The sequence below is a fragment of the Silurus aristotelis genome, assembly GCF_946808225.1.
Source record: "Silurus aristotelis genome assembly, chromosome: 4".
Classification (NCBI taxonomy): domain Eukaryota; kingdom Metazoa; phylum Chordata; class Actinopteri; order Siluriformes; family Siluridae; genus Silurus; species Silurus aristotelis.
The window spans coordinates 3737441-3761891 of record NC_139577.1 but is presented as its reverse complement, the minus strand read 5'-3'; the positions used below and the strand labels follow the sequence as shown (position 1 = coordinate 3761891).

General features: G+C 38.1%; 1 protein-coding gene across 24 annotated transcripts in view; it reads right to left on the bottom strand.

Annotated features, from left to right (window-relative positions):
• Positions 1-4643: 4643 nt before the first annotated feature.
• The window catches only part of ablim1a (actin binding LIM protein 1a), a 32884-nt gene continuing 13076 nt past the window's right edge, over positions 4644-24451 (bottom strand). For 2 of the 24 annotated variants that reach the window (XM_083540421.1, XM_083540438.1), the window contains exons 3-23: positions 20753-20936; positions 20474-20586; positions 19503-19629; positions 19088-19181; positions 17684-17771; positions 17444-17502; positions 14953-15030; positions 14596-14751; positions 14184-14228; positions 13680-13715; positions 13448-13577; positions 12254-12340; positions 11933-11980; positions 11545-11691; positions 9526-9614; positions 8775-8883; positions 8254-8315; positions 8084-8148; positions 7214-7288; positions 6573-6653; positions 4644-5760 (exon numbers count right to left, since the gene is read on the bottom strand). In XM_083540421.1, coding sequence (XP_083396547.1) covers positions 5670-5760; positions 6573-6653; positions 7214-7288; positions 8084-8148; positions 8254-8315; positions 8775-8883; positions 9526-9614; positions 11545-11691; positions 11933-11980; positions 12254-12340; positions 13448-13577; positions 13680-13715; positions 14184-14228; positions 14596-14751; positions 14953-15030; positions 17444-17502; positions 17684-17771; positions 19088-19181; positions 19503-19629; positions 20474-20586; positions 20753-20936 — 1964 coding nt within the window. In that variant the 3' untranslated portion in view covers positions 4644-5669. Of the gene's footprint in view, positions 5761-6572; positions 6654-7213; positions 7974-8083; positions 8149-8253; positions 8316-8774; positions 8884-9525; positions 9615-11544; positions 11692-11932; positions 11981-12253; positions 12341-13447; positions 13578-13679; positions 13716-14183; positions 14229-14595; positions 14752-14952; positions 15031-17443; positions 17503-17683; positions 17772-19087; positions 19182-19502; positions 19630-20473; positions 20587-20752; positions 20937-24451 lie in introns of all 24 variants that reach the window. The other 22 variants (XM_083540422.1, XM_083540428.1, XM_083540423.1 and 19 more) reach the window with 14 other exon arrangements.

The window sequence follows — 24451 nt, the reverse complement described above, 5'->3', positions numbered from 1 at the left end:
TTGGTTTAATTCCATTTTCTTTCATTCCTGTTTCTGCATAATTTGTACTTTTGTTCTACATAGAAAATATATTTAATATAAATTTTTTTTTTTATTTTAATAAATTTTTTTTTTAGCTTAGTTTTACATTCAAGATTCTTTAACTTGGCAAAATGGCTATAAGCTGAGTGCTTTATGGTTCTGTGTGTGTGTGTGTGTGTGTGTGTGTGTGTTATCAGTCAGGCCCCATGCTGAGGTGCAAAGAGCAAACACTGGCATTTTTTTCCTGAAAAACTTCTCCACACCCCCAGCAGCCTGCCCAGGAGGTCTAAGAGTTAACGCATTACTGGAAGCAGTAAAAGAAGAGTAAACATTCACTTACCCCTACCAACACACACGTGTGTGTCACAAGCACACATATGGTCTTAAGGTGTGAAATGTTAGCACGACTGACACACACGCACTTATTTGCATCTAAACTGCATTTTAGAATGTTTGCATCACAATAACTTATCTACACTTTGTATACATAAATACACACACACACACGCACACACACAAATGAGATATTAACCTTAGTGTTCACAGAAGTAAAGTGTAAAGTCAGTAAGTCGTAGTGAAAAGTACACAAAGGCATAACTCTACTTGCAAATAAGTTTATTTTCACAACAGGCATGTTTAGGATTGTTTGCACACTCATATGGCCACCTTTTATGCATCTGGAGGATCCACTAGGGGGCATGGTAGGTTTGAAACACTGGTTTCAATGTACCAATAAATCGCTTTAACAAACCTGGGTGTTTGATTAATAGTAAGCATAAACCTCCTGCACATTTACTCCAGCATTGTCTGTCCATATCAGTTTCTGACTATTGATGTCACATGTACTGACATGATGTTGTCTGGTATTACAACCTCAAGGACAAATAGAAATAGTGTCTGAGGAAGTACACTAGCAATGCTTCAAGCAAACTCAGGAAAAGTGTAGCGCCCATCTTACGCAGGCGTTTCAGTGGGCATAAAATAAAACAGCTGGACTGGACTGGCCTGTGACATGTGCGCCACCTATCAGTAATAGGTCACACTAGCCACTTACTACTGCGTGTAGTACCACCAGGCTAGCATCCATTTTTATACCTGTACAATTAAAAGTCCTGGTTTGCCTTGAACACTCCCTGTATATTTATTAACTTCCTGCGTTATCTTAATCAGTAGGCAGGACTTAATGAATACTCAAGCATTAAAGATATTGTAAACATTTCAAGCAAGAATTCCAGCCATGGATTGCTGTTTAGGTGTTAAATTTAATAGGAGTTCTGTATTACGTAAATATAACTGTTTTCAGATATAGAGGACGAATTTGTGGGTTTGAATTGTGCAGACGAGGATTTAAAGCCAAAGCAGAACCACATGGTTAGCAATAACTATAAACAGAAAGAAATTCACTAGCAATTACGATGTTTGCTAATAAATAAAGCAACCTCTCAACACTTCAAGGTCAAAGTAAACACATTCGTGACTAAATTTTCACTGGATGGTACACTAATACTACAAAAACTTAGGGAGTTAACTGGTTTTGGACCTTTTAAGACTTTTTTGAGAGAGGGTTACTTAATATAACTTGAACATAATATATACGTGAACAGAGTTATGCATTGTCATATTTTCAAGCTTACAACAGCTAAATTTATAAAACTAGAATGTTAAATTCACAATTTTGTTCATCCCATACATGCGCTAGCTTCTCAGAACATCCTTTAATAATTAGCTCATCTGATATAATATGATCCTAACTGTGGGAGACTCGTGCATGACCTACATGAAAGAAATGTGACTTCTTCAAGTCCTGTGGTAACATATTTGAACCCAAACACCAATCTATATAATCAGAATCATGGGAGTTCATCTTTTCTTTCAAAACATGCCCATGGTTCAGGAACAGGTCAAAGGATTCGCTGTAGTGATCCTACTTAAGCTCCTGTTACACTGGTTCCAGTTCCTTTCATTCCCAGTGAGATTTCTGATCTGCTTCCTATAAAGAGGTCAAGGTGGGTGACCTCTTGGTAGGAGCGTCTAGCGACTCCGAGCCCCTCTGGGTATTCTAAATCATTGGAGGGAGGAAAGAAAGATGTCTTTGCCATTTCCTGCTGTGGATGTCCTTCGTCTACTGGCTAAGTAGAAGAGCACTAAAAGCGAGCTTCAGCTGTGACTCATGCGGGCTGATTGAGAGGAAATGCCCATGGGAGTGTTTTTGGCCAGACACGCAAAGAGAGAATGTTGTTTTCAAGACTCTTAAAACCTCGAAGCAGCGGGAGTTTAATTAAAGACAGGATTGTTAACAAGTGCACTCTTAACCCAGTATGAGAGGAGTCACCATATTGATTACTGTCTGGTGCTTTCATACATGTGCACACACACACACACACACACACACACAGACATACACACCCATGCAATCATTGCAAGACTTCATTAATAAGAATCGTTGGCTGCATTTGCTTTAGAAATCTATTTGTTTCAAAGACACAAATTTGCTGCATGACTGTTCTCACACACACATTCACTAAAATGAAACAAAAAAAAATCCTCAACCCTCATTTTAAACACTGCCATCCCACAGGGCTGTGTTCTTAGCCCGCTACTCTACTTCCTGGTCACCCATGACTGTGCTCCTCTGCATAACTCCAACATGTTTTTGGTGTATTTATATATACCTTACTGTACATCCAACCATTGTCAGTCCTGATGATCCGCAATTGTTGAAGAATTTTTTACAACATAAATAATAACAACTAACGTTATTAAACTGTATTGGTATTTTAGTATAAGAGGAATAACACCCCACAAAAAAACTGTAGAAAATCACAATTTTTCCCAATCCTATATTTCAAATTCTCATTTTAAATTGGTTACAGTGTCATTATGGAGGAAACGTGTGCTGTTAGTCATTTTAACAGATAAAGCAACAGTAGATGAAGATACAGATAAACTAAGGCAATATAAAACACAAATGCATGATGATGGCATGTTAAAAAAATAGATGGTCTTATCTGTGTACACTGTAGCCCCATCTCAGTAAAACAAACCGGGTTTGTTGGTCTATGTCTCTGTTTGAGTTCTTTATGGGCCATGAAGCTGTAAAGCAGCTGAGCTACTTAACCCTCAATGCATCTTTATGGTTTTAGTTCTTTGTCCAAAATCAGACAGCCATGACATGAAGTGCTTTGCTATCTATCACTGGCAGATCTAGTGATTCAGGGTAGAAACACTTGATACAATTGTTTTCTAAATTCGTAATAATAACAGTAAAATGGAATTCATTATTTCAGTCCATGAAATTTTACTTTTAGAGCGTTCGATCTTATATGAACATCACAATATCACAATACTACATCTATATTTAGATCATAAAATTAGATTATCACCGTACTATTGTAAAGGCTGTGTTGTTACCGCTGCTTGTTCTCTGAAGAACATGAATTAATAAATGATGAAGGACCGTGTGTCCAAGGACCTGGCCACGAATCAACAGTTATTGCAGTTCTGTTGCGAAAATAATTTGGACTATATATGATGCAATGAACTCCAGTGCAGTCTTGCTAAAGACCACAGGGTATTTTGTTTTCACCAGAGACAAGTGGCTCAGATAAACCTCAGTGGAAACCATGTGGTGCCCTCTGGTGTTCTGATAATGCATTTCTTTGTGTACAATCTTTCTATTTATCAGATAGAAGTAAATTCATATTGTGTTAGAAGGGTATCTGTGAGAGTGAAAGGGAAAGTTTATAGGACTGTGGTAGGACCTGAGATATTTTATGGTTTAGAGACAGTGGCATTGAGTAAAAGACAGGAGGTGGAGCTGGAGGTAGCAGAGCTGAAGATGTTGAGGTTTTCGTTGGGAGTGACAACGATGGACAGGATTAGAAATCAGTTTATTAGAGGGACAACACATGTAGGATGTTTTGGAGACAAAGTGAGAGAGGCGAGATTTGGACATGTGCAGAGGAGGGACATGGGGTATTTCAGTAGGAGACTGCTGAGGATGGAGCCACCAGGAAGGAGGAAAAGAGGAAGACCAAGGAGGAGGTTTATGGATGTGGTGAGGGAAGACATGAAGGTAGTTGGTTTGAAAGAGGCAGATGTAGAGGACAGAGTAATATCGAGACGGATGATTCTCTGTGGCGACCCATAATAAGAGCAGCCAAAAGAAGAAGAAGAAGAAGATAGATGTAAAGTCATAAATAGTGCATTGCACAAATAGTGTTTCTGAATAAAAAACTGTTTTTACTAAATTTTATCTGAAAACATGCAACAACGGGCCATTGTTGTTTATTTTTCTGTAAGAGCACACCCTATAATATGTATGACTTAAGTTTAAATTTGCCAATTGCGTTCTTTTGCATTTTCAGTGAAAAATGGCAATGGAAAAATATATTTAACAGGAAATCACTTACATAATTTCAAGTAAACAGAGTAAAATGCGAATATATTTGTATTATTTAGTTTAATATTACTTTAATGTGGATGTAGTCCCTAAAGGGGTACACATATAACTACTAAATGGCTGTTTAAAACCAGAATAAATTCACTGTAATCCAAAAGTGACCTAAAAGGAGTTTGTAATCATGTGATGTTGCAAACTGAAACAAACAAAACCATTCGGTTTGCGGCATTTTATTAACGAGAATGATTTTTTACATCAATAAAATATTTCATTCATGAAGAGTTCACGTTCGTCGCTTGCCAAATCCTCGTGTTTTGCAAGCAGTTTGGTTACCAGAGAAAATTTGATTCGACCAACAAACAGCTGAGAGAAAGCACTTGTTACTGTGCGTATGGTTTCGAGTGTAAAGACAGGAGGAGAGAGCGAGGAAGAAGCCATGCCATTCCTTCACCCACCACCCAGACAAAACTACAACAAAAGCTGCTCTGACGTCATTGCCTGATACTGTATTTTACACCAGCAATAAATGTTTGGTCCTATTAAGCCTTCAGTGGAAAGGATCCTGAGAAATACCCACTGCTGTGTTTTGCTCCCTTGGGCATGGCCATACCTTTGGTGTTGCTGTCTATCGCACAGTTTATCAATCGATTTGCTTGTAACATCACTCATACGTACAACAAATGGCAGTGCGGGTTTACGTTCCAGTGAAACGAACTCGTTTTTTTTTCGGATGCGAAGTGTTTTTTGACTAACATCCAGCATTGCGAATATGGGTAGATGAGAAATATTTGAGGGACAGACTTTCAAAAAGAAATATCTGAGAACTTAGAAGTGCTTATAACATCTGACACAAAAACATATAACATCAGCATACCTGAAAGCCCACTACAAAGACATTCACTCACAGTGAACTGAACAAAAAGTCTTATTGCATGAATACCTAAGAAGAAGTGAGCAGTCAAAAAAAAAAAAAAAAAAAAAACATTAGGCAAGAGAAGATAAGGAGATATGAGTTTCTAAACATCTGATGCTTGTGTGCTAATGCAAGGATTTGTCACTGTTTGTTTCATATGATGATACCATGGTGCTATGTTGTGCTAAACAATTAACATGAACCCTTCTTACATTCCTTTCCCATAAGCACATCCAAGGGCCACGAGAGAAAGAAAGACAGATTACAAGCAAATACATGGCTACATTACAGAAGAGGTTAAACAGAAGGTTTAAAAGAGTCTGGCTTTCTTCTTCATGTCGTTGCGCTTCCATAGAGGTAACTTGTCAAACTCCTGATTCTCCATTCCAAAGATGTCAAAGAACACTTCTGGAGCCAGGTGTCGCTGGAAAGAGAGCAGAATTTATGTTCAAAACATAAATTCTGACTGAAATTCGGTCATGTTGTGTAAAGTTTGCTATTTAGCTTTTGGAATGTAGCATAAAGATCCTATCAGAAAATCCTGTCAGGTTGGAGAACACCGTCTGTTTAGAAAAAACTTCATTCTCGGTGTAGGCTTAAGAGTAGGCTTCCAGTCCCAGTAGGCTTCCAGTCCCAACTAGGTAACCCAGAGTTTTAGCATTACACTCACCAAGGCCAAATTTAAACCAGAAACCTCAAAAGATGTAAGATTTCCAACAAAGCCTCACATAGGCCTGCCTGCCTGCTTTTCAAAAGATAATCCTGAATAGTGAAAGACTGATACCCCAAACCTCCTTTCATCCAATTCTTGTTAACGATTTGACCTCGCCTGCTCTGTGTTTGTACTGGTGGCTCAGTGTGAAGGTTATGCTTCAAGGCTGGGCTTAAGGTTTTCAGCAATTATTTGTAAAAGTATAAATGGCCCAGTAGTCTGGAGTTGAGGGCTTATCTGGTGCTAAAGGACAAATGTGACCGCACGTGACTACTCAATTAAAGCACCCATCTTAAATACCCCCCTATAAAAAAAATGGTGTTACCAGAGAAAACCTGACTCTTTTGAACAAGTCCATTCAAATAATACTGTGAATTTAAACTTCATTTAATAAAGGTATGCTGATACAGGAAAATAATCCATGCAAGTGTGATGTTGCCCAAAGTGAAACAGGATTACTGTTTTGAAAGCCCTAATTCTACAGTTACATAAAACTTCTATAAGGACAATCAGAGGACCAGTACCTCCAGCCGGGTTCTGTCAACATCTCTGGGCAGCTTGGATCGGCCACGGCCAGTGACCATGAGCATTTCATACGGATATACCTTTAAAAAAAAAAAAGACACCCATCAGAAAAAAGGCTTTAACTTGCACTATGTACATTACAGCAGAATTCTTTCAGCCATGAAACAGCACTCATAGAGCAGAAAGGGTTAAGATCCTTACCTAAAGGCCCAACAGTGGCAGCTTGGTGGTACTGAAACTAAAACCCCTGACCCTCTTGACCCTAATAGATTGAGCTACCACATTACCACTCCCAATCAGTCAGGCAGCATTATTTTAGATATGCATGTCATTATTTCCTCATGCTATTATAATGATCCCATTGGGGTTAATTAACCATTATGAGTGCCAGCACATAAATGCAACACAGACATTATAGCAAAATGTAATGAATTGCGATTCTTGTACTGAAAAATACTGAGGAAAATGCAATAGAGATAATGTTTTTATTGGTATGATTAATAGTAATATAGTCAGACATGCAAGTTTGCTTATGACAATAAGGTTTGGAATACATTTTGAAATTTTCCCCCATGTTACCGTACTATCAAATAGTTGTACATGGAGGAAAGCAGTAAGCAATGATAAGTCTGATACTTGCTTTTGGTTCCAGCATATTAGGCATCGAAACCCCCCTGTCCATTCTACTGACAGGCCGATGGCCCTCCTGCAATGGCTATAAACACACAAATGGACTGAATGTCAATAACAACATAAAACAGTATTTCAGGTAAGAATAGTTTGTATTCTTTTAAATGTGTTCAGATCAAATTAAATAAGACTAAATTGGAAAAATGAAAACCTAAGTTTTTCTTCACCAGCTGACACATTCTCTACCCACTCAACCAAATATATTTGCTTGGGTTAAATGTTAATTCCCAAGTGATTTTGATCAAACTAACCTGGCATGGTGGATCACAATATTCCAAAGATTGTCTTATCACTTATGGCTGATTAATGGAAAGACTATTGAGACTACCAGATTATAATAAAATGTATATTCATCATAGTAAAGTCCAAGTGTCACTAAACAAAAAAAAGGTTTAACAATCTTGTAAAAGTTGTGTTAATGAGAGTATAATCAGCTACAAGGTTCAAGTCAAACCAATTAAATGATGACATCAAGGAAAAAAACCAAACAGAACCTTATCTTTAACAAACCATGATAAAAGATCAGTCCAGGTTTAAAGCAAAGTAATTACTGGCCAAAAAACTGCGTTGCCAGTGTGACAAACACGTTGCAAGAGAAAGTCTCAACGCAACAGATGCATTAAAGTCATTTCAGCTTTCAACTGAAATATGGAAAATATGTATGTAGCTGATAAAAGTGACATTTGATGCTGTGGCACTTACCTGGAACTCTGCAAAAGAAAAAAAAAGCAAATACATAAATTAAATGTTCAGCAAAATGTTTATTTTCTTTTAAATAATAACATTGCTATATTTATATGCAGGAGGTGCGTTTGTTAACTAACCTCGTCCTCCAGCAGAGATGTCTCCGTAACTGTTAAACTGTGTAAAGTCAGTTGACTGAGGCTGCAGAAATGATAAAAAAGAAGGACATTTAATCGCATTAGATTGCTAAACCAGGTATAGTTGAAATTAAAAAAAAAGAATCATAATAACAATAATGAGTTATACCCGATGCAACCCGCTCCGTCCATAGCCAGGGAGTGAGCCTGTTTTGGCAGGAGAATTTGGATCTGCAATTTAAGAATACAATGGACAAATATTAGGAAAACTTCATTAGACATCATTAAAAAGGAGGCTTCGTATCTATTATCTACCAATAGCATGGAAGTTGCACTATAACTGTAATTAGTAATGCAAAATTACTGCCTCTTTAACAAAGGAACCAAGAGAACCTAGTAATTAAGAGATTAGGAGATTAGATGCTGTGTACATTCTGTTCATCAGGGCACCTGGTTTTGAGACAACTAGCCATTAAGTTTAATCAGATGTTACAGTCATGTTGGTGAACAACAGCGTTATGCTTTGTACAGTAGCTCAGCACAAATACGATGCTAGTGCAGAATTCTGTGATGGATATTAAAGCTATATCTTGTGAATATGTTTAGATTTGTCAGGCATTTAGATTTTTTTTTGACAAGGTGTCTGATGCTAAAAAGAGCTTTGTATGATTAAAGTGAACTTGTACACACCAGCGTGGCCATTTGTTTGTCTTTGTGCAGAAAGACTTCGTGCTCGTTCTTGAAAAAGCTGCTTCTCCTTCTCCTCCTTCAGGATAAGCTTCCCAAGACCAGACTGCATCTGTTCTCACAAACAGTCCGGTTTACACTGATGCAATTATCAAATAAAGAGTAGAATTATGACTTATAGTTTATAGTGAGTGAACTAGGTGAACACAGGATTGACTATTAAGTCCTAAAGCCCATAACTCATTTCAGTTAATGATGCATGACCTAATTCATTCCTGTTCCTGAGTTTATAGAACACTTTAGTCAGTAGTAGCTTATAGTGTGAGAAGTATAAAAATATAAAAAAAAATTGATGAATTAGTCCCCTGCATAGCTTCCACAGAGTTATTACTGCACCTAGTGGTCAATTTGAAACCGCAGGAATCACTAAAAGGGGTCCAGTGTTGAAGTGACACCCCCTGAGCAGTACACTTTCATTTCAGTAGAGATGAACAACTTGTTCAATGACAGGGTTGCCAGATTGGGCTCAAAAAACATCTGCCACCATGGCAGATCTTGTGTCAGGGCAAATAATCGGATTTGAGACTAAAACATTTTTCCAAGGAAAATCAAAATGTACATAATAATTGCTATTGGAATTTTGCAAAGATAAGTTTGGAAGATTGCTAGGGAAGATAATAGATAAAGTCCATACCATAGCAATATGCTGAAAACAATTTAGAAAAAAAGATGCTGAAAATAACCCTAGTCTTACCCTAGTGAGATGTTCTTCTTGGAGTTGTCTGCGTTTCTGAAGTTCCTCCTCATCCTCTTCTCGCGATCTCCGTCTCCCCGCATCACAGCCTGGAATATTAACAGGAAATGTCACATATCCAGGGTTCAATATGACTTTCAACACACCCTTGCCTTTTGCAAAATTAAAATAAATTGAACATGTTAAAGGCTTTAGATTTGCAGTATTTCATTGCATCTACATTTGAAAAAAGAATCGCCATCAGATAGCAATTCCCTTTTGGTACTAAAGTCCAAGCTCATTGGTGCATGAATCCCTCTATAGGGAAAAATGTAGAGGATTAGTCTGCAAGGGCATGTTAAAAAAAAATTCAGTATTATTTCACCTCACTGTTTGTCATGATTCACATTAAAATCTACATGTACAAACTTTTCCCTACAGCATTATGACAACCAATACATGAATAATGATAACAGGAAAATAACAATGAAATAAAGACAAGCAGACTGGTGGTGTCAGGTGACTGAATAACTGTTGCAGCCACTTTGTAGAAATTTGTGTATATATATATATATATATATATATATATATATATATATATATATATATATATATATATATATATATATATTATACACATATAGATAGATAGATAGATAGATAGATAGATAGATAGATAGATAGATAGATAGATAGATAGATAGATAGATAGATAATCTGCATAGCAGCCACAACAAAAAGAATACACTCTTAGAAAAAGAATTTGGTTTTAAAGGTTCCTTGTAAGATGAACCTTTAATCAGGACAAAATGTTCTACTTATTCATTTTTTTTTTCTAAGAGTGTGGGAGTTTCCTCATCTCCGTCCTTGCACTTTTTTTTTTTTTTTTTTTTTTTTTTTATTATTATTATAATTTTTTTTTTTACCAACTGTTATTGTCATAGATATTAAAATCCACAAGTGCAGAGATGACGCAAACAGGTATACGTTTACACATGCAGTGATCAGTTTTCACCTTTGGATAAAATCGTTTTATTTCCGACTCTCATGTAAATACAATGACATGTCAAAAAAACTGCAGTGTATTCACCAGGCAGATTTTAAGAACGTGCCATGACAGTGTCTTGCACAAATATTCACCCTGTGTCTGAAACAGCCAGTCACTGAAACAAGATTCAGATTGTACATCACGGCGCTACATTAAATTGCCTATAATATTTAAGTAATAATTTTTAAAAGGTAAGGAATAAATAGGAATTTTATTAATTAAATGCAAAAATTGGTGTGAAGCCTCCAAAGTAGCTTTGAAGCATTGTAATGGCAGCGTTGTGTTAATTATTACTGTTGTTTTCTTGGTTAGATCTCTGACTCGTCCCAACCAAGGAAACTAAAGTAATAAATAACACAACGCTGCCATCACGATGCTTCACAGGATGGCTCTTAAGTTATTCCTGGCACGTTCCAAGAGCAACCAAGAGGCCAAGAGAACCATTAAACATGATGCTATCGTCTACATACTTCACATTATAAATAATTATGCCAACTATGATGGTTTTCTGCCACAATTTCCCACTAATGGCTATTTCGGAACATAAATGACATCATCCTAAAGTCTATTTCAGTTCAGTAACTCTACTGATGGTGATGAATAGATATGCAAGACACAGTATATAACATATACCACATGTAATTCATGGGTCTATTTTCAAAGATGTTCAAATGAATATATGAACGTTTAGGTGAAAATGACAAAACTGCACAGCTGCAAAGGTTAATCAGGATCAATAACAGTTTCCGAAAGTCAGCGTGCTTTAATAATTATATATATAAAATACGAGCGTGCGCTTTTCCGGGGCATTTAAAGAAAATGAAAGAACACTAAAGGAAAAGCCATCACTCTTCATCCACTTCGTATTTAAAAGCCTCAGTGGACTAATCTATTCAATCCATTAAAAGGGGGGGGGGGGGGGGGGACAAAGGCAGGAGCAAGCCAGGGGCAATGGCCCCGGAAAACAGGCGTACAGCGCTGACATACAGTACCTAGAGTACCACTGGTTGACAGACAAAGCCAGCACTCAGTCTCTAGCTTAGGTACGTCTTCAGGAGCGGGAGCAAGTGCCGAGGGAAATTTGGCCGATTTGATGATGTCGTCCGCAGAACTGCTTTCGGCTGTCAAGGCAGCCGGATCTAGATTGTAAAGCAGGGGGGGGAACTAGGATATAAGAACGAGGCTGGCCTAAAGATCATTTAATGAATACTTGTCTCAGAGATGTATACAGCAGCAGGATGGGTGTGATCATTATTTTAATAACCATTACCTGATTTGAGCTGGGATTTTACCAGGAATGCTGTTGCTAACCCATGAAAACAAGCATCTAAACATGTTTACCCTTGCATAAGTTTAGAAGAGAAAGCGTTCGGTTCCTACCAAGTAGTTTGTAGATAGGTGGCTTCCTGTACATGTTGACGCTCTGATCTGGAAGATAAAGATTTGTTTTAAAGCCGGACCTCCATTACTAAAGAGATGTACTAGCAATAGAGCTGCCATGCATCATCATGAGACACAGTAGAGAAGAAATGAAATGGTGTCCCTTAACAGTAAAATATAAATGCAAAGATTCCTTAGTTAACACGACACACAAATCGATCACATAGACACAAAATAGAGCGTGTGACACACGCAGTGAAGTAAAGCATTATGATTGGACACACAGGACAGGAGGAGTCGCATCACATCCTCAATACTCACTACCTGGCAGATGGAAATGTTTCGGGGTCAGGGAGAGAGGGGGCGTGCTGGCCCCAGGGGAGCTCCGCCCACTGGATGGCTCAGGGCCTTGAATCAAAAAGGTCATAGGTCAACGAGGACGGACGTTTAAAGGCCAGAGAGATGTTTTACGATTCTTAACAACCCAAAAAGGTGAACGACTACTTGGAGGCACTCTCAGGCCCAAAAAGCAATAAGGAAAATTCAGGAGATGAAGGAGGATTGTGTGTGAATACAGAACAAAATGCTACAAGCAGATTGTTCACATTGATTAGATATAAGATGCTGCAAACTTTAACATATTTATTGACATTGATTGATGTTTAAATTCAATAATAATTTACAAATCTATTTTTGAATTATAATACACAGATCAGGCATATCATTATAACATTATGACCAGTGAAGTAAATAACACTGATTATCTCTTCATCATGGCACCTGTTTGTGGGTATATTAGGCAGCACAAAAAATTCTGTCCTTAAGGTGGATGTGTTAAAAGCAGGAAAAAAGGGCAAGTGTAAGGATTTAAGGGAGTTTGACAAATTGTGACATCTAGACGACTGGGTCAGAGCATCTTTAAAACAGCAGCTCTTGTGGAAGGTTCTTGGTCTGCAATGGTCAGTATCTATCAAAAGTGCTCTAAGAAAGGTACAGTGGTGAACCGGTGACAGGGTCATGGGCGGCCGAGGTTCATCGATGAAAGTGGGCAGCGAAGACCTGTGTGGTCTGAATAAATGGACGAGCTCCTGTAGCTAAAACTGCTAAAGAAGTTCATGCTCTTAATGCTCAATGGGTCAGGACTATCTTGGTAGGAAAAAGGGACCGACACAATATTAGGCAGGTGGTCATAATGTTATGTCTGATCGGTGTACATTATATATTCACAATAAGCTGTAAAGAATAACACTAAGAAACCTGAGGGAAAAGATACAGCTACAGGATGGGGTGCTGAAAGACATATTTATAGATTTTTAAAACACATTTACCTGTAGTGTATATAGTACAGGATTTTGTAGGTCATATTTTCTAATAGACATCAATATATATGTTTTTTACTTAGTCTCAGTTACTTTGTGGATCATAAAAATACATACTTGCTTATTATACTGATTAGCTAAAATCTTGCTTATACCCATAATGCAACTGTCCAGCAGAAGGCAGAAGGTGTCTCACCTGGCCGGTGAAAGTGCTGGGGCGAGCGACACATGGTCGGTGTGTAACAGTGGCGGTTGTAGATGGGTGAGCCGATAGAGCCCTGACTTGTCGACCGCTGCAGGCTGTGACCTCGCATGTCATAAAAACTCTAAACACACACACAAATCGTGGAGAATCACAAACAAATGTCTGTAAACATATTAGTGCATGTAAAATATTAGTGCGTGGTGCTACATAGACAGGTACGTACATCTGCAGATGGAATAGGAGACATGGTTCTTGGCGTCTGAAAGATTACAAATAAAAAAAAATTAAGACACTTGAATAGAACAGCATATGACAGTACAAATTGTGTTTTTGTGTTGTCTAAAATAGTAATTCTGTGCAGTGTTGGCAACTCAATGATGCTTTAGAGCTCTTCAAGAGCAATATCACAGATCTTTTTTTTAAAAACAGGGTGGCTTTAATCTAATCAGCTGGAGGAGTTTGAGTTTCCAGCACTGAACTGAGGATGGAGATGAAAGCATGAGAAGTAAACGGAACCCATTTAGGACACAGATGGATCAAAACATGCTGAAACATACAAACTATACTAACTACAAACACTCTTGTGGCATGGAGGTGACACAAGCACACACACGAACACGCATGCAAATGATTTCATTGGTGCTGCAATGAAAGCAACTGTGGCTTATAGGCAGTGTGACAGAGTAAAGGTCACATGTCTAAGCCGTCTAGCCGGAGCACGACTTACTCGGTCGTCTGGCATGGGGGAGCGCTCGCGCCTCAAGGTCTGAAGCTGTTAACAAAGTGTAGGGCCCAAAAGTCTGAGTCCACTATCAAGAACTGCTTTTATTTCATCGGGTTATGAAAAATTCACGGGTTTTATTTCGACAATTAAAGAACAAACAAAAAAAGAAACAGATGCGCACTAAACGACTAATTTGTCAAGAAATAACATAAGAATATCAGATAACAAATATACATATAATTGGTGATAATTAATGAAATAAGAGCAGTTCTTGTTATTGGACTCAGACTTTTGCACCCTACTGTTAAAATAAGGGAATATAGTTTATATATAGTGCAATTGTGAAGTGCTGTTCACACAAACACACACACATCCTCATCCAGACAAATACACAATGTGTTCTTGGTGGTGTTACCTCGGCCACGCTCTCTCTCTCCTCCATCTCGTCGAGGGACGTGGTGTAAAGTGGCTCGTAGTTGATCAGGTCAGGACGTTCAATGTCATAAATGGCTTTGACTTTGGGAATGGCGGCGAGATCTCTATAATCGAGGATCTCATTGTCTACTTTTGCCTGGAGGTGAAACACATTGTAAAAACACATCAAGAACAGACAGAGCGTGATCATGAGATGACTAGTATATTACGTATTACAACACGATTCTGCTGCAAGGACAAAGATGTGTGATTAAATCATCTCACAAAAAAAAGGACATTTTGCCAATTTACACAAGTGTGCGTGTGTGGGTGTGTGTTTATGATCGGCACCACTTACATATATGGTGTGACCCGGTGAGCCAGGTATGCTTGAACCAGGTCTGGAACACACACTCTCAGATGAGGAGCGTGTCGGCTGTGGAGTGAACACAGGATTAGAACCAGCAGCCACACACACACACACACACACACACTCAATGTCAAGGCGTGTTCACCTTTTACACTACGATTTGTTAATGGAATACACACCGACAATGAGCGATGTGATGTCTAGTAATAATCTGAGTCACTAGCAGATGGGAAAGATACCATATAAACCATTTATCAGTAAAGAAATCGAATGTTTAACTGCTTTACTGGTTCACAAGCATCTCTATATCTCTGAATTCACCAAAACGTTTCATGTAGTTGCTAATTCTGTGCTACTCAAATAAAACGAGATCATTCATTATTGAATTCAAATGTTTATTAATGCATTTTTTTTATTATTTCTATGAAATGCTCTTAAATGAGAAAAAGTTGAAAGATGAATAAAGAAAAAAATGGCAGCACAATCAAGGAATCGCCTGGAGTCATGAGGAGTCACAGAGGGTGTGGTTACAGTAACACAGGAACCCACCCAAAAAAGATGTTCAGTTGTGGGAGAAATAATGAATGTAATTATGAGAGAGGTTGAACATGATTTGATAGATTGATGGCCTACAGTGGAGCTATCATTTTAGGTAAATACGTATCTTGTCCAAACCTGATTCCGAACCACAACTAACGTGAAGCGATGACTGTATATTAACCTTAAATACCAGTCCAGAGGTCTAACAGGTCTCACAGGCCTGAGGTCAGAGTCTACTATGAAAACATTTAAAAAATAAATCAAAATAGCACTTCTCAGTGCTTTAAAGTACAAGATAGAACCATTAGATAATGAAAAAAGAACCCTTGATTAAAAAAATAGTTCAAATTTGTAATTCAACAACGAAAGTGCCATTAAAACCTTTTTTACTCTTGTAATGCAAAAACATCATTTCTGGATATGGAATCTGAAAAAATAAAAACATAAAAAAATGCTTTCAATATTCCAGGAATCAATTCTGCTCTTACACGAGTTAAGTCCTAGCATAGAATTAGCATATACATAAAACTGATTAGCATCCATATTAATCTTATAATGACATAAAGGCCATCCAAATGATTTCCATTCTTAAATTAGTCATATAATTTCAATCTATATTTTGAATGATTATAGAGAAATAGAGAACGTCCCATGATTCTTGTGAAATGTGGGCAATTTAACTTCAGGTAGTAGGTTGGGGTGCATTTTCTTCCTCTGTGACTTCTCCTATAATTTGAAGCGATTATTGGATCTCCACATTTTCTTAGCAAAATATTATGATAATAAAATATTAAATAAATATAATCAATATAAATATTACTGATTATATCATAAAAAGGAATGTGTACTTTACCGTATAACCGTTTAGGTTTTTCGTACAGTTGAAAATTTCAATATACTCAAGTTACCAGTTTGTAAATGTAACATCAGCAGGACATTGATGGCACCCCAATGGTGAAATCACCATCATTAAAAAAAAAAATAAAACCCTCAGACTTTTGAACCATGCTGTATAAATCGAGACGGAAATTCTGTTGCGCAAGCAGGTGCTTCTAGATGTGACAGAATTTTTTCACGCATGCTGGCAAGTGACTGTCGGCGTGTACACTCCATAGGGTGAACCACCCCAAAAACTCTGATAGATAACATTAAAGGTGTAGTTTGTAATATTTCAAAAGCTTTCTATTGCAACTGTTGAATGTCTGAAGAAACCGTGGTTCAGAATACAGACAGAATTATGATCTACTGGAGCCTTTTTCATTCACTTTGTATTCATTTGGATTTTTCCGGCCCACAAATAGGCTCCATCCCTTTGCTGAAAGAAACCTGGGACACACCGTTATACATCATTTCAGCTGAGGGGGTGGGAAACGGAAGGATTTAGTGGATATAAAAAGCTTGTCTTTTTTAGAATTACACTTACACATGCAGGTGGTAGAGAGCTGTAGAAATGTCAAACTGCTTCTTTAAGCACAAACTAAACATTTACACAGTTAAATGGTTAATGAGAATCGGGAATGTATGAAGAGCTACTTTAAAAGGAAATTGCGATTTTGATCACGGCATCGATGACTGTGTAACATGGCAAGGACAAAATGACAGACCATGGTTTTGTATGTATGAGCATTCTGACTAGCGATGATGCTCTGAACCCGGGGGCATGGCGTCAGTGTGGCGCAGCCGAAAGAAAATACAGTACCTGCCTTTCGGATTTGGTGAGGAGAGCTAGCGACGCGGGCAACAGCTGTGGAGGAAGGCAAAGTGGAAGTTGGACAACATGTTTGGGGGTCTAGATTTCAGGAAAACCTACATATGGAACCTTTCCTACCCTTATGCACGGAGAAACCTTACTGTCTTAGTGTATTGAAATACAAAACACAGAGACATGAGGACAGTATGAAGCGTGTCGGAACAGGTAAAGACAAGATAAGAGTCTCACCCTTTGTCTGTCCTCTGTTCTTGTAGAGCTCTTGCAGGCCGGATGCCAAACGGTCGATCCTAAAAAAAATTATCATGTACGCAAGTAAACAGGGTAAGCAAAGTCTCATTAAAGACTTAAAGGACACAATAGCTGGGAATCTCAGTAAACCGGTAAACCTCATGAACTGGTTTGTTTAAGACAGATGAGAAAAAAAGCAACAGTCAAATGTTTTTGGGATTCATGTGAAAGTTATAGAACCTTGCAGGTACATCTCTTCTCCTTCAGTGAACATCTGATTGCATCTGCTACAGCGAGCACAGCTGGGATGATAGTGTCTGTCACCTGCCTAGAAATTGCGCACAAATCCAAAAAACGCACACCAGGTCAGATACATATATTTAGTTCCATTCATAATTTATAGTTTTTATAAAGCAAATGAAAACAAAAAAACCCAAAGCAATACATGGCTATAATCTGATCTGTTACATTACACATATCATACAACCGATATAAGGCCAAAAGTAAACAAACCCTTGACCTATATACGAGTCGTCCCTAAATTGTTGCCTCCATTGTTGGAATTGCAAATGTATAGGATGTCGTTACATTTTCTCTTTCCTCAGCCCACATCATTACCTGACTTTACTAACACTCTTGTAGCTGAATGAGCTACAATTCCCCATAGCTATGCTCCGAAATCTGAGACTGAATATGAAATACGATGCTAAGCAAGGATATATGGGTGTGATGGGCAGGTGTTCATGTGTATGACATACTGTCTATGATATGATATGAATCTAATAATACGATGCTTATACATATGGTAGTAAAGTCTACAATAGGTTCCCTTGGTTTGAATATTAATGAAGATTAATCCTCACCAGAAATTCATATCAAGCCCACATTTCTGCCTCTGCAAAAAAATCTGTGCTGCACTTTATAGAAGGTTCTAGATTTATTCACGTGCAATGTGCATGCACACTAACTATTCAAATGCTGTTGTTTCTTTATATTAACATCTCAAGTAATCACATTTCTGCACAATTACAGCATGCATCTCCTTCCAGATCTTTGCATTCAACGGTGGAATATGTATGATGGTTTTTCCCTCTTGTTTGGGTACTCACCTGCCTGAAGCTCCTAATGGTTAATATGCACTGCGGTGATTCCTAAACTCCTAAGTGCACTTTACGTGTCCTTTCATGTCCTACTCTCAGAAGCGCAAGACCTCGAAGACGTGTTCACTTTCAAGACACTCTTAGATGATAAAATGCCTCGAGTGCGAGAACCCTCCTTTAAAAGATGCCACTAAGTAATTACTTATATAATTACAGTTAAAGTAAGTGCTACACGAACAAGAAAACATATTCTCGACTCTTCACGCACTTATGATCACAAACACACCCATCTTTTTTTGCTTTTGAATAATCACAATCATGTTTGAAAGAAAGTGCTATTGCATGGCTGCAGTCCAAATTAACCTTGAACGAATCCCTGTCAAACATCATGTGAAGTGTAGGGCATAAGTACTAAGGGGCGGAGTAAGTTCATCCTGATAACCAATCAGAGAGAAGGTTTTTTTGGCAATAGTTTTTATTTTCCTGAAATACTTTTTTTTGTTTTTAATGAACAGAAAGGAGAAGGATGAGGAAATCGTTTTACCTCCAGCACTTTGCCAGTGATGAACTGGTGGCAGGCTTCGCACCGCACTCCAAAATGGATCTGGTAGTCTTTCTCACAGTACGGCGCTCCATCCCTGGAAAGCAAACATAACAATATCAGGATGATTATCAGAATGATAATCACACTGTTTTGACACATCAGAGTGTATCTCCTGTTTCTCCCATTGGTTTGCTTTGCACTTGAGCAAGTTTTAACCTACGGAGGTCTTAAACCTATCAAAGTCCTAAGATCTCATGATCATAGCTTTATTTTCTGATGATCTCAACTTAATGAAAAGACACGATCATGATAAGACAACTCGATATGTTGTGATCACAAGAAAACAAGAAAGAAAAAACATTATTACGTGCATGCAAGAGGTTAGAAAGTGTGTCCATTTGTATGTGTATCTTACTTGCTGATGTACTCTCCTGTCAGAACTTTGCAGCAGGCTTTACATTTGAAGCAGCCCAAATGCCACTGTTTGTCCAATGCCAGCAAAGCCTGTCCATTCTTAATGTCTCTGCCACAACCTGCACAGGCTGCAACATACACAAACACTCAACTCATAAACTTACTGGACATCTACAGATCTTTAGTTTTAAGATCCACACATAAGAACACTAGGTGGCACCGGAGTGCCACTTATCTGAGCTCTAACACACACTAAACCTAATCTACACGGCAAAACAAAATACTGACACTATTTGGACAAAAGTGTTGGGACACCTGGCTTTTCCAGCATTGTGCTTCTTCTTCTCACAAGTTGTAGGCACACAATTGTATAAGATGTCTTTGGGTGCATGAAAGCTTGACTTTACTTGAAGCCCCCATGCACAAAGCCAGCTCCATGAAGATATGCTTTACATAGGTTGAGAGGAAGATCTCCTACTATAGAGTGCTGACCTCAACCCTAGTGAACACCTTTAGAATAAACTGGAACGCTGACTGAACCGCAGGACTCCTCACATCACCTAAATCAGTAACATCACCTGACTTCAATAACATCCTTGTGGTTGAAGAGGTACAATTCGCCATTAAAATCTTCCCAGAAGAGTGGAGGTCATAATAAGGGCAAATAAGAACTAAATGTGGACTGGGATATTCAGAAAGAACATACATCATATTAACACATACATAACATCATAATGTTATACATTATCGGTGGCCATAACGTTATGGCTGGTCGGTGTATCTTTAAATAATGGATTTATTCTATATTTGATCCTACAACATTACAACAACTCCTAGATTTGACATTTTAAATAGTAGCAAGTATGTTTTGATGTTCTTTATAGTTAGTAAGCGATCAAACTGTGATGAAAAAGTAACTATTATTGTGTGTGTGTGTTTGCAGTATGTGGAGTGTGTTTAGTGACGACTCACTGCCAGGTCCAATGATGTCCTTGGAAGGTACAGGAGACATGGGTTCAGCACAGTATTGACACAAGCAGTCTTTTCCATTGAACGTCACTCTGTCTCCGGCAGGAAACGGCCTTCTGTGGGTCATAACAGGAAGGAAGTTGTTTTATGGGTCTTCCCCAAACGCTTCATATAAACAATAGGACGTTCTCTTAAACAGTCTTGGAGCTATATTGTATTTGACTTGACTATGAAAACGAAGTCAATTATGTTTGAGTCTCAAAATTATTTTTCATCTCTTACTTGCAGATGGTGCAGACGAAGCAGGCAGGGTGGTAGGTTTTCCCCAGAGCAGTGACCACCTCGCCCTCCACAAACTCGCCGCACGTGTTACAGCGAGTGCCATGGATCTGCTGATAGTCCAGGGTGCACAGATAATCTCCATTTTTCATGAAGAATCCGCCCTGTGCCAGGTCGCAACCACACACTAACACAAAACATAACATTAAGGTATAAATCAAGGTTACACTATTTTTTTTTTTAATATAGGTTATGCATGAATTCTGAAAAATCACAATCGTTTTATTTATGACCGTATGTTTTTGTGGGGATTTTTTTTGCTTGTTATCTATTTGAGAAATGAATACATCATGAGTAAAATGTGACTAGTTATACGCAATGTATGGACATGAAATGAGAAAAATCGAATGTCAAAAAGAAACAGGAAAAAATAATCAGAAGTGAAAAATAAACATGAGAAAATACATAAACTAATCATGTGTAGGGAAAATTTTTTTACTAAAAAAGTGACACTTTAAAATATAAGAATCATGGGGGGGGGGGGGGGGGTGATAAAGTTTGTGGAAATTCTTTTGGAAAAAAACTAAAAATTCATGTGAACAGACTAAAGATCCATTAAGATACTGAGCAACTCATGAACTATGAGGGCAGTTTTGGACTGTAATTAATATCAACAGTCTGTTATAATGGCTGAGATCCGAAATCTTCATGGACAGTTTTGCATTTAAGGACTCATAACTGACCAGAAGACCTCAACAATAATGGAACCATAATGAATGGACATTCAGCATCACCCAAATGAGGATGTGTTTCCTTTTGAGTCCGGTTCCTCTCAAGGTTTCTTCCCCATACCATCTTAGTGAGATTTTTCCTTGCCATTGTCGCTCATTAGAGATAAACTTACATGCACTATACTTATCAAAAAGGACTTGCATGGACAAGAAAATTGTAATAATAATAATGAGTTTATTGGGCGATTAATTTTAGGAACCCCCAAATCCCTTTTGGATCAAAAAAGACCGAAAGCAAGCACCTCAAAACATTCTTGAGTGTGATCTCCACCTTATCTAACCAAAAAAAAAGAAAAGAAAAAATACAATGTGCTACCGTACCTACCTAGCCAAAAACTGAGAGAGAAAAAAAAAGGTATTCAAAAAAAATTAAATCAGACTCCCTCCTAACCCAATTTCAGTATTTACAAGATTTACATGGCTAACAATAAGATGTTGAGGTTTTTGAAGATGCTGAGGTTTTCATTGGGAGTAACAAGGATGGACAGGTTTAGAAATGAGTTTATTAGAGGGACAACGCACAAAGGAAGTTTTGGAGACAAGGTGAGGGAGGTAAGATTGAGATGATTTGGACATCTGCAGAGGAGAGACATGGGGTATATTGGTAGGAGAATGCTGAGGATGGAGCCACCAGGAAGGAGGAGGTTTATGGATGTGGTGAGGGAAGACATGGAAGTAGATGGTGTGAAAGAGGCAAATGTAGAGGACAGGGGGGTATGGAGACAGATGATTCACTGTGGCGACCCCTAATGGGAGAAGCTGAAAGAAGAAGAAGAAGACATGGCTATTTACATGCTTGTCTACAGAGCCAGACAAAGGGTTCAAAAAGGTGGAAACACCCCTTTTCGACCAACAAAAATAAACAAACAAACATTCTCATAATCTCCAAACTTCCCAACCCCATAATCTAACAGACGTTCTGAACTTGTCAAACAAACAGCTCAAAATCATAGCTCTCTAACAGAGTGGCTCTCCTGGAAATTATGTCATGGCTTTTAAAGTGGGGAGCACCAATCAGAGGGCAACAGCAATCAGCTTGAAGGAGCCAATCAGATGACATTTTCTATGCTTGACAGACAACTCGAACAAAGAGGAAAAAAGAAAAAATCAACCATAGGGTTATAACACATATTTATCTCTGTAAAGCTGCTTTGGGACAAGTCACAGTTAGAATGTGCTACAGTATATAAATGAAACTGAATTATATTAAATTGAATTGAAAGAACCATTTGTGTAAAGAATACATGAATCATTAAAAAAAATTACAAAAAAAATTTGTGGAAAAAATAAACAAATAAATAAAAATTGTGTGGTGGAAAAACGAATGAATCAAAAAAATCCCACAAAATTAGGATTACAAAAAGAATAATACATCTAAATAAACTCATTTGTAAAAATATAGGACTTATTAACTAATATAAAATGTTGAAATAAATCCCATAAAAAGATCATTATAAGGCATAATAATAATCCATAATCAAGCTTTCTATTACATTTTTTTTTACACTATAAAATCAGTAAATGTTGTTTTTCCCCCATAAACAGGTCCGTTATTCTTTTTTTTCCCTACTTGCGACAGAACAAGTACGAAAATAAATCTGTATCATAGAAGTCCTTGAAGGAGAATCCTTGATCTTTTTTTTGCGTCTCTATTATCGAGAGGTTACAACTTACTTAGCATCTACTGTGCTTGCTTAAAAAAAGAGGCCATTGTTCTTAAAATAGGGTCGAGGAATATTCTTCAGCCGTCCCAAAATTCAGGAGCCAGCTTCATAGCTAAAGTTGGACGAGAGCTCGATGTCTGCCGCAATGTGCTTTATATAGTACAGATAGTGAGTCATGCATGTGAAGTGTGTGTGACTGTGTCAACAGCTACACTATACGAACATCTGGCTTTAAGATTCGAATGTGCTTTCTGAACATCTTATCCACATCTGGTTCCTATTTGCTGGGGGCTAAAGGGCAGCTTGCCATCCATCACTAAAGTCAGGTGAGGAGGTGTCAGTCAGTGTTCACACTCATCCCAAAGATGTTCAATATGGTTAAGGTTCTTCAGGAGATCTTCCACTTCAGCCCATGGAAACCATCTCTTCATGGAGCTCATGGTTTATAAAAGAAACATACAGTTATGTGCAAAAACAGCAGGGAAACGGCAAACCAAAATTTTCCTCATCTTGCCTTGACTCATCATTCGGCTAGACGAAATCATCAGCGGCCAGGGACCAAAAGAGAAAAATAGGTCGATTAGAAAGGATCTCGCTCTCATCAATCTCAAACATTAGATCATTTTCAGCATCTGTGAGCTTGTGTATGTAAAAGAGAGTGTACAGCACTGCCCTGTAATGCAGCATAAACACAATTTTATGAATATTTGCAATACTTTGTGGAAGCCTTCACCCTCTTCTGATTGAAGTGGTGGACAACCATTACATGGTGAAAACGTAGAGGAGAATGATCAATTCTTTAATTTCACACTACGTTTCTTACAATATAACTATAGGAAGCAGGTTACATACAGTGCTGTAGCAAGCAGGTGTAGGTGGATATTGATTTCTAGTCGGGTATGTTGAATGTAGGCAGTGGGATCAAGCCTAAAAACACCAAAGATACATGAAAAAATATCATGCCTGTATCAGCACCAGAAGAGCTTCAGGATTATCCAGGCTTACTGTCAGAAACTGACCAGTTGTGTTACATATTACTAAACCATTTAAACCTGCTACTGTCAATACTTGTAGTAAGACAGTCCTTCTCAAATAGTGGGGCGCGCCCCCCCCTGGAGGGCTCGGGGCGATGCCAGGGTGGGCGTGTGTGACCCTGGGGAACATGCTTCTTTTTTTGCTGCAGGAAGTAGGGTTTTTTTGCACCGAACAAGAGCACACAGCACAGAGCAGGAGGTATGAAGTGCAGA